Source organism: Xiphophorus hellerii, chromosome 23 (assembly GCF_003331165.1).
Source record: "Xiphophorus hellerii strain 12219 chromosome 23, Xiphophorus_hellerii-4.1, whole genome shotgun sequence".
NCBI lineage: Eukaryota > Metazoa > Chordata > Actinopteri > Cyprinodontiformes > Poeciliidae > Xiphophorus > Xiphophorus hellerii.
This window is the reverse complement of record NC_045694.1, coordinates 535,778-548,843: the sequence shown is the minus strand read 5'-3', so window position 1 is coordinate 548,843 and position 13,066 is coordinate 535,778. Positions and strand designations below refer to the sequence as shown.

General features: G+C 47.0%; 3 protein-coding genes across 4 annotated transcripts in view; 1 reads left to right on the top strand and 2 right to left on the bottom strand.

Moving 5' to 3' along the window:
• The window catches only part of LOC116714596 (alpha-1,3-mannosyl-glycoprotein 4-beta-N-acetylglucosaminyltransferase B), a 776,799-nt gene that overhangs the window by 272,723 nt on the left and 491,010 nt on the right, over positions 1–13,066 (bottom strand). The window lies entirely within an intron of this gene.
• b4galt1l (DP-Gal:betaGlcNAc beta 1,4- galactosyltransferase, polypeptide 1, like) lies at positions 169–8,038 on the top strand. Its single transcript, XM_032555276.1, has 6 exons — positions 169–908; positions 2,240–2,475; positions 5,029–5,216; positions 6,523–6,645; positions 6,730–6,834; positions 6,919–8,038. The coding sequence occupies exons 1-6, from the start codon at positions 587–589 to the stop codon at positions 7,046–7,048; spliced, it is 1,104 nt and encodes a 367-aa protein (XP_032411167.1). The 5' UTR covers positions 169–586; the 3' UTR covers positions 7,049–8,038.
• On the bottom strand, positions 8,148–12,929 carry exosc3 (exosome component 3). 2 transcript variants are annotated; one of them, XM_032555282.1, is made up of 4 exons: positions 12,671–12,929; positions 9,786–9,935; positions 9,502–9,653; positions 8,148–9,395 (listed from the first exon to the last, which is right to left on the bottom strand). In XM_032555282.1, exons 1-4 carry the CDS (start codon positions 12,824–12,826, stop codon positions 9,188–9,190), a joined length of 666 nt encoding a protein of 221 aa, XP_032411173.1. In that variant the 5' UTR covers positions 12,827–12,929; the 3' UTR covers positions 8,148–9,187. The 2 variants fall into 2 exon arrangements, with proteins under 2 accessions (XP_032411173.1, XP_032411172.1); XM_032555281.1 differs by having other exon boundaries at positions 8,234–9,395; positions 12,602–12,892.

Below are 13,066 nucleotides of genomic sequence, written 5' to 3'. Positions count from 1 at the left end.
TCCTTTGGTGGTTTTTTTGTACAGAAACACAACTTTGGAGTTTCATTGAATCTTTTGATAACGTTTGGTTAAAGTCTTTGCAGCGATTGTTCATCTGTTGAACATTTGACTTTTCTGTCCTTTCCTTTGGTCCAATTTTTATTTTGAAAAGCAGACCGGAAGTGTGAAGCATGATTTCGTCATTCGGATCCTTGGAGTCGTCACACAGACTCCAGTAAAGTTTATCTCGGTTGTTCCTAACCACTCTCAGCGTTTTGGACCGAGTTCGGAGCGGAACTCGGTACCGTTTCTGGGTCTCTCAGATTGTTGGTGTCCCAGAGGTTTTCAACGGAACTTTGGACCGAAGCCTGGCGGTTTCTGAACCGTTTTTCCGACCTTTGGACACGAACAGCAGAAAGCTAACAGCTAGCTGGGCTCCAAAATTTCATCGACTTTCTGCTCGAGTTCTGGTTCTGGGTTCTTCCTGGGTTTCTGTCCCAACTCTGCTGAAAAACCTGGAGTTGTGTCCCAGATAGAGAAAGATGGAATGTGAGAGCAGATAGCGGCGAAGCAGAACCCTTTCTGGACCCGGAACCGACCCGTCAAGATGGCCACAGATTTCAGCCTGATCCACCGAACCTGCAAGTTGGTGGTTCTGCTCTGCTTCCTCCACATCTCCGTCACCTTCTTCTTCTACGTCCGAACCCTGGACATCCGGTTCTCCTTCGTCCAGAACCAGCAGTCCCACTCCAATCTGACCCGGCTCAGACACGGCTTGGTCCCGGCCAGCAGCTCCGGAACCGAACCGAAAGAGACCGCGACCCGGACGGGGCAGGAGGTGGAGCGGCAGCCGACCGAACCGGGTCAGAACACGACAGAGGAACCAATGAAACCGCTGGAGAAATGTCCAGAAACATCCCCTCTGCTGGGTGAGTCCGGTTCGGCCTGGGTTTAGAGGCCCATCTGGACCGGAACCATCTGGATAGTATCAGATGATTCCGGTCCACATGGTTTGGTACCAAAAGTTTGCTATTGCTGTCAGGATGACAAATGATCCAACAAGTCCGAGTCCGAACCGAATGTTCTGAGACGCATCAAAACTGGTTCTGGTTCTGGTACGGGTCGGGTTGTGGATCCATCCATGTGTATCAATAACATCCACTTGGATGATGTTATATGATCAATAATCATCTGAGGAGCCTCAGAGATCCGCCTCCAGGTTCTGAACTGGTGAAGTTCGGACCGTAGTGGAACCAGAACCAGAACCCAAAGCAGGTTCTGGTTCTGTGTGTGTGGTCCAGGTGGAAGTGGACTCACTGTTCTACCTGGTGTGAGGAGGTCACTAGAGGTCACCAGAGGTCATGTGACCTCCAGGAGAAACTCTCCCAGGTGAGCTGGGGGCGGTTCCGTCTCCTAGACAACGGTGTGGCTCAGGTGATTGGTCCAGATGGATTTCTCCCAGGTTCCAGTAAAGAGCCTGAAGAGGCTGATGATGTCATAGCTTCCTGAAGTCCTGCTGGAGCTTCAGTCACGTGGCTGGGTTGCCATGGAAACCGGGAGAAGCCTGGAGCTTTGTGGAACCTGTTAGTCTAAGCTCAAATGATATTATGCAACAAAATGGAGGATTTGTTGGAGATAGGAGGCCAACATGTTTGGGAAGGTTTATTTTTGAATCAAAGTCGTTTACAAATTGTATCATTTAATCTGTCAAATTATCTATTAATAATCTGAGTCTTGTAAACTCCAGTACATTGTGTCTCTACATTATTATTATTAAGAACTCTGCAGAGCGGGCTGCTCTGCTAGAGGTCCTCAGTGTTATTTTAACAGATATGGGCTGAGCTGGGCCGGATTCTGGTACCAGAGCCGGTTCTACTGGTCCGTTTGGGACGGAAACATCTGAGATCATGTTGGTCATTAATCATCAGTTCTACAGAACCGAGCTGAAGATGGAGAATAACAAACACTGAAACCAGGCCGCGCTCCGATTGGTCTATTGAGCGTCAGCATTGAATCTGAGTCAGAGTTGACAGTGTTGCCTTCAGAGTCTCAGACAGCGTGGGAACTTAGAGTTTTTTCTGGATGTAAATGTGTCTGAAACATCACAGCTTCAGTTTCATCTCTGAGTTAAATCCAGAACCTAAACGTATCTGCCGGGTTCTGCTGTGATCTCAGCTGCAGCTTCCTGCTGCGTCTCCTCCCGGCAGGGGGTCAGAGGTCGAGCAGCTGCAGTGTGTTGATGCTGTGTCTCCGCCCCCAGTGGGCCCCCTCAGGGTGGAGTTCAACATCCCAGTTAGCCTGGAACAGATCAAGAGGGACAACCCCAACATCCTTCCCGGCGGCCGGTTCCGACCCAAGGACTGCGTGGCTCTGCAGAAGGTCGCCGTCATCATCCCGTTCCGTAAGCGAGACGAACACCTCAAGTTCTGGCTCTACTACCTTCACCCGGTTCTGCAGAGGCAGCAGCTCGACTACGGAGTCTACGTCATCAACCAGGTGGGTCCAACAAAACCACACTGATCCAAACAGAACCATACAGAACCTCTGACTGGATTAAACCTGGATTTACCTGCAGAGAGGTGAAAATGTATCAGCCTGATAAAATCAGTCAGTGGTGTTTTCAGAGGAATCCACACACAGCAGGGCAGGGGCGGGGCTTGTATCCAGGTAACGGTGACATCACCTACCTGGAGCGTTCAGGGAGCTGAGCGCTCTGAGCTGCATGTTTTCCTCCAGGTGAACAAGCAGAGCTTGTTTACCTGTTCCATAGTTCACAGGTGATCTGTGGGCGGGGCTTGTCCACAGGTGATCTAGGTTATTCAGCAGCTCAGTGGAGCTCAGGACTCTGCATGCATCGTGTTCACTCAGTCTGAAGCAGAAATGAAACAGTAACCATGGTAACCAGGTGTTCACTCTGCTGCTGCTTTGACTCACTGTGTTCTTCTTCTGCTGCTTCCTCTCCTTCGCCCTCCTCAGTTTTAGCTCCTCCCCCTTCACCTGCCCCTCCCCTCTCTTTGCATGTCAGGCCTTTCTGACCAATGGCTGTGGTTGTGGAGCTGCTGAGACCCGCCTCCTCTTGGTCTTGGCCAATAGCAGCGGGTGTTGCTAAGTGGTCGCTACGGTAATTCAGCTTTCTTCTTCTTCTCTGGTTTCTGTCTGCTGCCTGTTTCTGTTTCTGCCACCTGAACTCACCTGACAGGTAAACAACAAACTGAACAGGTTCAGGTCTGACGGGTTACCTGTCCAGGTGAGACAGTGGGAGCTTTGTACTAACCCTTTTTCATCTGCTAACAGGAAGTGGTCATGTGACATCACAGGAAGTTGATGTTTTTAAATGTTTTAGCTCAGTTCAGTCTGAAGGCTTTATAAACATGTTACTGCATGACACAGCTGAGGAGTTGCCACGGTAACCCAGTTAACTGACGGGATCAAAAGCATCAGTAGTTCAACATGTAGAACCCGGTCAGAACCTGGGCTGCCACCAGGAACATGTAAAGAACATACAGAACCAATTTCCCTTCACTCGTCCCAACCAGCTGGACGAAAACAAGACTCCTCGCACGGACACGCCCCCCACGAGGACACGCCCCTCCCAGGGACACGCCCTCACAAGGACACGCCCCCTGGTCAAACGGAAATAAATCCTTCAGGCGGACATATTGATGAAACATTGCTAACAAGCGTCGCATGTGCTGTGGGGTGTAACCGTTTGGGGGCGGGGCCTCTGTGGGAGTGGCATATTAATTCAGAATGCATCAGAAAAAACAAATTTACCGTATTTTCCGCACTATAAGGCGCACCACATTATAAGGCGCACCTTCAATGAATGGCCTATTTTAAAACTTTTTTCATATATAAGGCGCATAGAACAGCCGCTACAGTAGAGGCTGGGGTTACGTTATGCATCCATTAGATGGAACTGCGCTAAAGGGAATGTCAACAAAATAGTCAGATAGGTCAGTCAAACTTTATTAATAGATTACAAACCAGCGTTCTGAAAACTCCGTTCATTCCCAAAATGAATCAACAGCTGTTGCTTCCTCCGCACCATTAATTTGTTCATGTTAAATTCTCTGGCTGCTGCTCTGTTCCCATGTTCTACTGCGTCACTGATCGCCTTGAGCTTAAACTGCGTCGTAAGCGTGTCTCTTAATAGGAGCCATTTTGGGGTCTTTACACAAAACCCAGCCTGCACCGCGCGCTTCTTCTACGGGGAAAATGAAGTCGGCGGCTGCTTACCGTAGTTGCGAGACCTGTTGTGGCTCAATATTGGTCCATATATAAGGTGCACTGTTGGCTTTAGAGAAAATTGAAGGTTTTTAGGTGTGCCTTATAGTGCAGAAAATACGGTAACTTTAAAAAACGGACAGCTCTGGATGTCAAACACTTGAAGGAAAAAAAGTGTTTAAACAGATTTAAAGTCTTCATCAGTCGGAACCTTTGACCCAAAACAAACCAGAAGGTTCTGAACATCACCGGACGTCAGGCAGTTTGCTGAAGATCTCAGGAGGTTAAACACTAAACGCTGCTTCATCTTGGTTTCTTCTGATTCTGGGAACACTGGGTCAGCAGCAGACCCGACATGGATCTGCATAGAACTTTTGGCTCATTTAGAGCTTTATGGGCCAACAGCAGAACTTTCAAATCTATTCTTTGACAACTAGGAAACCAGAGGAGTGAACGAAGACCCGGTTCTGATTCGTTTCCCAGCAGGCTGTTGGTCAGGATGAAGGCACCAGGTTGCTAGGCTAGGTTAGCTTCCTGCTAACATAAAGACGAGATCCAGTTGGATCAGGAAACCCGGTTCTGGCTGCAGATTGCGGCCTTTGTGTTTTGGGGATAAATATGACTGACTGGTCTCACATATTTGGCCCAGTTCTGATCCGGGTCGGCTGGCCCGGTCCGAAGGTTCTGTAGAACCTTTGAGATCGACTGGCAAATCCAGCTAAACCAGTCGTGACCTGACCAGAACCCAGTGGAACCAGTCCAGTTCTGTCTGTTCTGCTGTGCGGTAGCACCTCTCCTGACCTGTGTGTGTGTGTGTGTCAGGACGGAGACGAGGTCTTCAACCGGGCCAAGCTGCTGAACGTGGGCTACATGGAGGCTCTGAAGGAGTACGACTACGACTGCTTCGTCTTCAGCGATGTGGACCTGATCCCCATGGACGACCGCAACACCTACAGGTGCTTCAGCCAGCCCAGACACCTGTCTGTGTCCATGGACAAGTTCGGCTTCAGGTGAGCGCTGCTACTGGTTGTAATCGGGTCGTCGACCCGCTCCGGTTCTGGACCTTCACAGCCGTTCAGATCTGTTAGTGGACTCAACCATTAGCATTAGCATTCTAACCCCTCAGGTTGGATGTTTTTCATACCGCCATTTTTAAAGATGTCTGCCATTTTTGAGCCTTTTAAACCAATTATTGTCTTAAAATTTTCCTCATCTTCATGAGTTGGATGAACTTTATGTCTCGTCCTGTTCTTGAAACTTTAAAGTGATAAAATGCAGCAGAATCAGAGGATTTTACTGTTAGCGAATCTCAGACCAGGAAGGAGAACAGACAGTCGACTCAATGGTTAGCATTAGCATAGCTAATTTTTTTAATGTGTAGTGTTATCATAGCTAAGATTGTTTAGCGAATTAGTGGTTACTGTACCTAACCAACAGTGAGGACCTCCCATCAGAGCAGAGTCTGTAGTCCAGAGCGCGGCCTGCAGGGGGCAGTAAGCAGCCTGGCCTCCCTGTGGTGAACATCCTGTGATGTTGGGCTGGAAGCAGCAAAGAGTCAAACAGATGATCTGGATCAGAACCAATGAGGATATGAACTAGTTCTCGCTGAGAATCTTTAGATGTGTGAACTGATTCAGTTGTAACATGAACTGAAGTGAGTTCTGGAGAAGACTCCACTTCCTGCAGAGGTCCAGTCTCCTCTGGTTCTCCAGTCTGGTTCTCCAGTCTGGCTCAGGGTGTTTCCGGGTCTGGACAGAGTTCTTCTGGACCGTCAGAGGTTCTGTTGATCTGCTGTCATTCAGAAAATGAACTGTGATCAGAACCTGGGAACCGTCCAGACCAGAATGACTGGAGGTCAGCGGCTGTCAAGAGGAACAGGAAGTGCTGACAGAGACACCACAGAGGAAGAGATGGTCCCTGAATCAACACCATGTGTCCAGGCTTTAACTTCCTGTTTCCTGTTTACTACAGTCCACACACACGCACACACAGCTGCAGATTCCGGTTAGAGAGCGATTGCGTCTGCTCTACTGATCTGTAGTCATTGTAGTTATCTCTGTCACCATGGTAACCACCCCTTACCTGTTTCTTGTCACCGGCTGAGCTGTGGAGCAGGCCGGGTTTCCTGCTGTTAGAAACAGAGCTGGTCGGACAGAACCGCGGCCGCTCAGCATGCTGGAGTTTTGGCTCGGAGTGAAGCATCTCTTCATTAAGGGATCTCAGAAACAATAAGCTGCTTCAGTCTGGTTCTGGGCAGATGCTGGTGTAGGTTAGCTCCAGGTGTCGCCGCGCCCTCTGACCTCCGTTCTCCTGCAGGTTGCCCTACAATCAGTACTTTGGGGGCGTTTCGTCGATGAGCAAAGAGCAGTACCTGAAGATCAACGGCTTCCCCAACAACTACTGGGGCTGGGGTGGCGAGGATGATGACATTTACAACAGGTAGGCTCACCTGAGGCGCTGTGGTACCAGAGTAGAGAACCAGACTCTACTCTGGTACCACAGCGCTACCGGTTCTGCTTCCAGGCTGGCCTCCAAAGGGATGAGCATCTCCAGAGCCAGCGGAGAGGTGGGGAAGTGCCGCATGATCCGACACAACCGGGACAAGAAGAACGAGCCCAACCCGCAAAGGTAGCGCCCCCTGCTGGTTCTGGTTCTCTGGGAACCGGCCTTTCTGCGATTCTGTGCTCACGGTTCTGCTGGTTCCGGTTACAGGTTCGACCGGATCGCCCACACCCGCGAGACGATGCACAAAGACGGGATCAACTCTCTGACCTACAGCCTGGTCCGGGTGGAGAAGCTGGACCTGTTCACCAAGATCACAGTGGACGTGGGGAAGCCCTGAGTGGGCCGGAACCGGACCGGGAGCTGGGACTGGAACCGGGCCCATGCGCCGCCTCTGACACTTGAAGCTTTAAATTGTGGTTCTGGTTCTGTTGGACCGGGCCTGCTGTACTCATCTCGTTGTTGCACAAACAGACTGAATGTTATTTTTTTTCTGCCTTGAGAAATCTTCTGATTGGTCGACTGGAGCCAATCAAACGCTGCTGCAGCACATCGTTAAAAAGGCTCTTATTTTGAAAATCTGACATGGGGGGGGGGTTCTGTTTATGTTGTTAGCTTTTTTGTCCAATCAGATGAGAGCTCAGTGATCCAGCTCCTCTCTGATTGGATTATTCTAGGGTGGGGCTAAAAGTTGACGATCTGATTGGTCAGCTTCTCTGACAGAACAGTTCTGTTGGACCCAGGGGGTTCTGCTTGGTGATGAGAGGCTGAAAGTTCTGGTTCAGAACCAGCCGAACCAGAACCTGAAGCGGGTACCAAAGAACCGAGTTCTGGAGGTTGTCACAGGGCTCTGCTCTTCGCTCTGGAACCAAACAGAACCAGACCTGGTTTCATTTGGACCAAACGTTCTGGGAGAACCTGGAACCTGTGACTGGACCGGACCAAACCTGACCGGACCTCGCCTCTCAAATTGGATCTGGTTCCGGTTTTTATTAGAATAACTCAGATTATATTCAGAACCCGGTCCAAACTCCAGGCGGATGTGTGATGGATAGTCAGATCTCATCTGGACCAGAACCAGGTCCATTTTTCAGTGTGTGATTAGCAGATCTGATGATTATTGATTGATTTAGACTGAGGCTCCTTCCTGCAGCTGTTGGTACCAAAGAGCTTATCGATCATGTGGACCGGACCGGGTCATCCGATCGATCAGTGTGAATGTGTCTCTGCTTCTCCTTCCTGTCTGCAGACCAAACTGTGTGGAACAATCACCTGTAATGTGCCTTAAACTGGGTCAGAACCAGAACGTTGATTAAAAAATCAAAGTGAATCCTGAGCGTTTCTCATTCCTCAGCAGAGACCAGCAGGGGGCGACAGTCACAGCAACTGGAGTGGTTCTGGGTACGGAGGCTCAGAACCGATGAAATATATGAACAGCCTGAATAACAAACAATATTTAATATTATTTTTAAAAGGATTAAAAGGAATGTATTTTTTCAGGTTAGTTCAATAACTAATATTTAAATACACAATATAAGATTTATTTTTTACAGTTTTTTTTCCATGTTTTCTGTTAACATTTTTCTGTCTCCTGTTACCTTATGCATTTATGCCTCATTATGCAAATGAGGGGCGGGGTTTAAGGGCGTCACCTTTTGCTTATTGGTTGGTTTAGAACTAGATATGGAAAACCAAAACTGACATAATTAAAAACAAAAGCAGTTAATAAAGCCACTTAAAATGCACCAATTCCAAAGAGGAACTTTAACTCGTTTTATAAATTACTGTTTTTTTTAGTTCCAGGAAACTTGGTAAATATAAGTTTTGCTATTAACATTTTAATTTTTGCTTTTACTCAGATTTGTCTCCATTTTCTTCCCATAAGTCTATATTTTGATGCTTTATCCATTTTCTGTTTCCAAGACTGATAAAAAAGCAGAAATATAGAAATAATTGGTGCATTAAAATGCATTGATTTATTAATTTGGGTTTTTATACATTTCTGATTTTTATTTTTAATTATGTCAGTTTTGGTACAGGTTCTGTTGGTCCGGAACTGGACCCGTTTCCCCTGCTGGTACAGTTGGGTCTGGTTCTGAGCGGTTTCCAGAACCGGGTCAACATCTTCACTGCAGCTCATTTTCATTATTAATTTGATCCGTTAGCGTCGAGAACTGAACCACTGAAGTTTACAGATAAAAATAAATCTATTTATTAGAAATATTCACCGATTTAAAAACAAACCAGCCTGTGTTCTTACAGCTGCTGGTCTCCGTGGTAACGAGTCATGTGACCAGTTCCTGCCAGAACTTTAGCTGCAGGTATTTTTCTCTGTCGCCATGGAGACGAGTCACATGGTTCTGATCCAAACATGATGCGGGTCGGCTCTTCCTGTGATGAAAGAACCCGATCTGAACAAAACCTTTCAGAACCAGTAAGTGGCCCAGCAGGGCTGTGATTGGCTGCCGCTCTGAGCCAATCAGAACGCCCCCTGCTGGAGGCGCCGGAACAGCTGCTGACGCTGCGGCGCCGTCATGGCGTCGCAGCTCTGCAGCAGGTTGGCCAGAACCAGAGTCTTTTGGACGGCGCCGGCCCGGACCCAGACCCGGCCGTTCATCCCCACTGCCAGCTCGCAGGGGAACAGCTGCTCCAGGTCGGCCCGGAGGTCACTGCGGGGCGCCAGGAGCCTGCAGAGAGCAGAGCACGAGTCAGCAGGACCAGAACCAGAACGCACAGCTTCTGAAGACTGCTGAGTGACTCGTCAGAACCGGGCCGGCTTCTCAGGTGAGTTACCTTCGGACCAGGCCCAGAGACACCTTGATGAGCAGCCCTCCGGTTCCGAACACGCCCATCCCGTTGGCCCGGCCCGACCCGTCAATGCAGACCAGCTCCGGTTCCATGTCCTTATTGGCCACGACCAACTGGGCCAACAGCAGATCGCCCACCTGACAGGGGAGAGAGAGGGAGGTTCAGTCCACCGGACCGGATCCGGCTCTGTTTGTTTCTGTAGCAACAGTTAGAAACCACCAGCAGAGGAAAACTCCCAGAACCTACGACCTTTGACCTGGACGTCTCACCTGGACGTTGGGTCGGTTCCTCTTGGTGGCGCCCTCAAAGGCCAGGTAGGACAGAGACGCTGCCTCACTTCCACCTATGTCCACCTTGAAAACATCGCCGGACTTCGCCGTGACGATGCCGATCACTGTCTCTCCTTTGGCTGGGACATACTGAGGACAGGACGGGGACAGAGTGAGGACAGGACGGGGACATACTGAGGACAGGACGGGGACAGAGTGAGGACAGGGACATACTGAGGACAGAACGGGGACAGAGTGAGTAAGGACTCGTTCTGTTCCACAGGGTGAGTTAACACAATGCCAGCTTGGTAAGACAGCTATGTCCATCAACCTGGGTGGGGTCAAAGGTCATCCCCAGACCTTTTGAGAGAAATATGATGCTCAAGACAGTAAAAAAAAAAGATTCAAATTGAAATGAAAGTATCAAAAAAATGTAATTAAAGATGCAAAATTTTACTGACATTAAAGACAATAAAAATGAAATGATTAAGGCACAATATATTTAAAAATGATACATTTTAACAGTAAAAATGAAACTAAAACTTTTTTAAAAATTATTTTAAAAATTCATTTAAAAAAATTAAATTGAGTAAATGCTAAAATTAAATAAAATAATTAATTATAAATAAAGAAACTGTTTAAAAAATAACAGAATTCTGAGAGCAGAGAGATTTTTTTTAGCCTGTCAAGTATCACTAGGCCTGTCACGATAGCAAATTTTGCTGAGTGATTAATTGTCTCAAAAAATTATTGCGATAGACGATAATATTGTTTGAAGATCTTTTTACACTGATTTAATGGAAATGATGTAATAATGCAGGTGATTTCCTGCCAAAGATAGATACACTTTATTTTCAAAAGAATATTTAACACTGGAACTGATAAACAAAACAACCAAAAATAAAATGGATTCTCAGTCTCCATTAACAAAAAACTTTACTTGGAAAAAAACTAAACAACATAAAGCCAAAGTGGAAATAAATACTGCATTCAACCAAAAGAGTGCAGATTATGAAGTCTGTATATTATGTTGCCCTTCAGTAATAATTAGATTTAAATAGAGAAGATGGGCACATCGACTACCTGATGCAATAATTCACACTACATGATTTTTTGCTCCTATTTTTCCCCTTACAACAATCTTAGATCGTTGGTCTTTCTAAGATTGTGTGGTGTGTTACGGTAGATCGTCGTTGCCGCTCCGATCCAAATCAGGATTTTTCCCCGACTGGGATCTTTAACGCTTCCTGTTGAATGTGACAGGCAGCCAATCAGAAAGCGCGGATTCTCCTCCTGTTTTCTGAAGGGAAATTACGGAGGGGAATCCCAAACAGCTGACACGGAGCAACCCGAAGTCCAGCGGACATTGGAGATGATATGTGGAAACAACATTAATGTTTATTCAACATGCAAAGAATATAGAAATGACAAGAGGAGGAGTTGGAGCGAAATTGCTACCGCAGTTGATAAACCCGGTAACTTTTCAGCTGTTCTTCGTTAACGTGACATAAATAGGTTCTAATGATTTTCATTCAGTCAGGACTTTACGCTGACACTAGCCACATGCATTGCAGGTAGATTGTAGTAAAGCATTGATTAATGCCTGGTTTTAAAATTAGTTCACTGAACTTGTAGCCATTATTTTGTGCCCATTGTTGGACACCACACGGCAGGAACGAACCCGATGGAACCGTTATACCTAGGATTTCTGTCGGCTAATGTTTGGTCTGTCAGGTTTTGAAAATGGGCCGACAATCGGTGTGCGCTGGGCTTTACACTAAGGAAATGAGGAAGGGAGGAGTCAGTGGAGAGAACCGGAGTTGAGCCTTTTTTCATTCAGTGTCATCAACAGAAAGAGAAAAAGGGCGGAAGAGACGATAATGCTGATAATTGAAATGACGTCGATAGTTTTAATTTATCGTACGATTAATTGATTTATCGTTTATCGCGACAGGCCTAAGTATCACGTTTATAAGTGATACTTATCTTGTATAAACGTGATAAGTTTATGTCCAGAAAGTGGCGGTATTATGCTAGGCTAGTACAGTGGCTAACAGGAATTGGTCGAGTTTCCTTTCATGTTTGGTCTAAAACATGGCGAAACTGATGCTGCTTCGCACTGTGGTTGGTACCAGCAGGATCCTCAACAGAACCGGACTGCACAGAAGGAAACGTCAGTCCGGTCCTCTGGCTGTGGCGGCGATCCGAACTGACTCTGGATCGAAGCTGAAGTTGGCTTCCGATTGTAGCTTCTGAATCGTGAAATGGCTAAAGGCGGTTATAACGGAGGCTCAGATGTATTTGCTGAACATTTTCTGTTCAGATTTTTATTGAACAATACAATAGATGAATAACGGCAAAGGCTGTTCGTAGCCAAGCAACCGAAATCAACAGGGTCTTAGGGTTACCCTAAGACAAAACTAGATCCTGTTAAGTATTCTTCAAAATAAAATACTTCCTCTCTCCAAAACAAATCATTCTTTGCACTTATGTTTCACCTCACCTTTTTGTAATTATGTACGATCAAGTTAAATTCGGTGAATAATAATAACCATGTAAATTATACTTAACATATAAGTGTTAAGAAATCATCTGTTCTGCTTTAAAAACGAACATACACTTCAAGACTATTCTACACCAACCTGAGACCAAATTGCTCAGTTTCAATCAGAACTCGGTTTTATTTCTATCTGATTTTACCTTCAAAATTATTTATTTCTTTACGTTAAAGTCTCAGAATAACCCCGAATAGTTTCTGTACTTCTGATGAGTCAGGACAATAATTCGGCTGTAGGTTCGGAGCGGACCGGCCTCACCCTCCTCTGTTGGGACTCGATCCAGAACTTATTGGGCTCCTTGTGTCTCAGCACGCCGCTCCGGCTCACCAGCAGACGGTCGCCGCTCCGCCGCAGCCCCGGCCCGGCCACCAGCCGCTCTGACTTCCCGCTGTCCGTCAAAGGGAGGGTGTCTTTGGGGCCACAGCAGAACTCATCTCCGGGGAGCAAAATCTCCCCGACCCGCTCCTTCAGAACCGAGAACATCCTCACAGAGCTCCGCGCAGCTTAGCAGGAAATGCCACGGAAACCCGAAGAGCAGCCGCAGCGCCCTCTACCGCTCCGGAGGAACATGACTGGGCATGAGCAGCTGATATAAGTCAGCTCCGGAATCAAAACATGTCGTTTCGAGATCATTAAAATAAGGAATAAATAAAAGTAAATAACCTACAATAGCTTAGTTGTGACTGTTTAACAACCGTAATCAATGAAGATTTTTTTTAAAAA

Bases quoted from the DNA above. Each gene is read 5' to 3' on its own strand.
- b4galt1l (XM_032555276.1), top strand. From the start codon at position 587: ATGGCCACAGATTTCAGCCTGATCCACCGAACCTGCAAGTTGGTGGTT. The intron at 909-2,239 runs GTGAGTCCGGTT...CTCCGCCCCCAG, and splicing joins AGAAACATCCCCTCTGCTGG to TGGGCCCCCTCAGGGTGGAG. The intron at 6,646-6,729 runs GTAGGCTCACCT...TTCTGCTTCCAG, and splicing joins GATGATGACATTTACAACAG to GCTGGCCTCCAAAGGGATGA.
- exosc3 (XM_032555281.1), bottom strand. From the start codon at position 12,826: ATGTTCTCGGTTCTGAAGGAGCGGGTCGGGGAGATTTTGCTCCCCGGA. The intron at 9,654-9,785 runs GTGAGACGTCCA...CTCCCCTGTCAG, and splicing joins GGAACCGACCCAACGTCCAG to GTGGGCGATCTGCTGTTGGC. The intron at 9,396-9,501 runs GTAACTCACCTG...TGCTCTCTGCAG, and splicing joins TCTCTGGGCCTGGTCCGAAG to GCTCCTGGCGCCCCGCAGTG.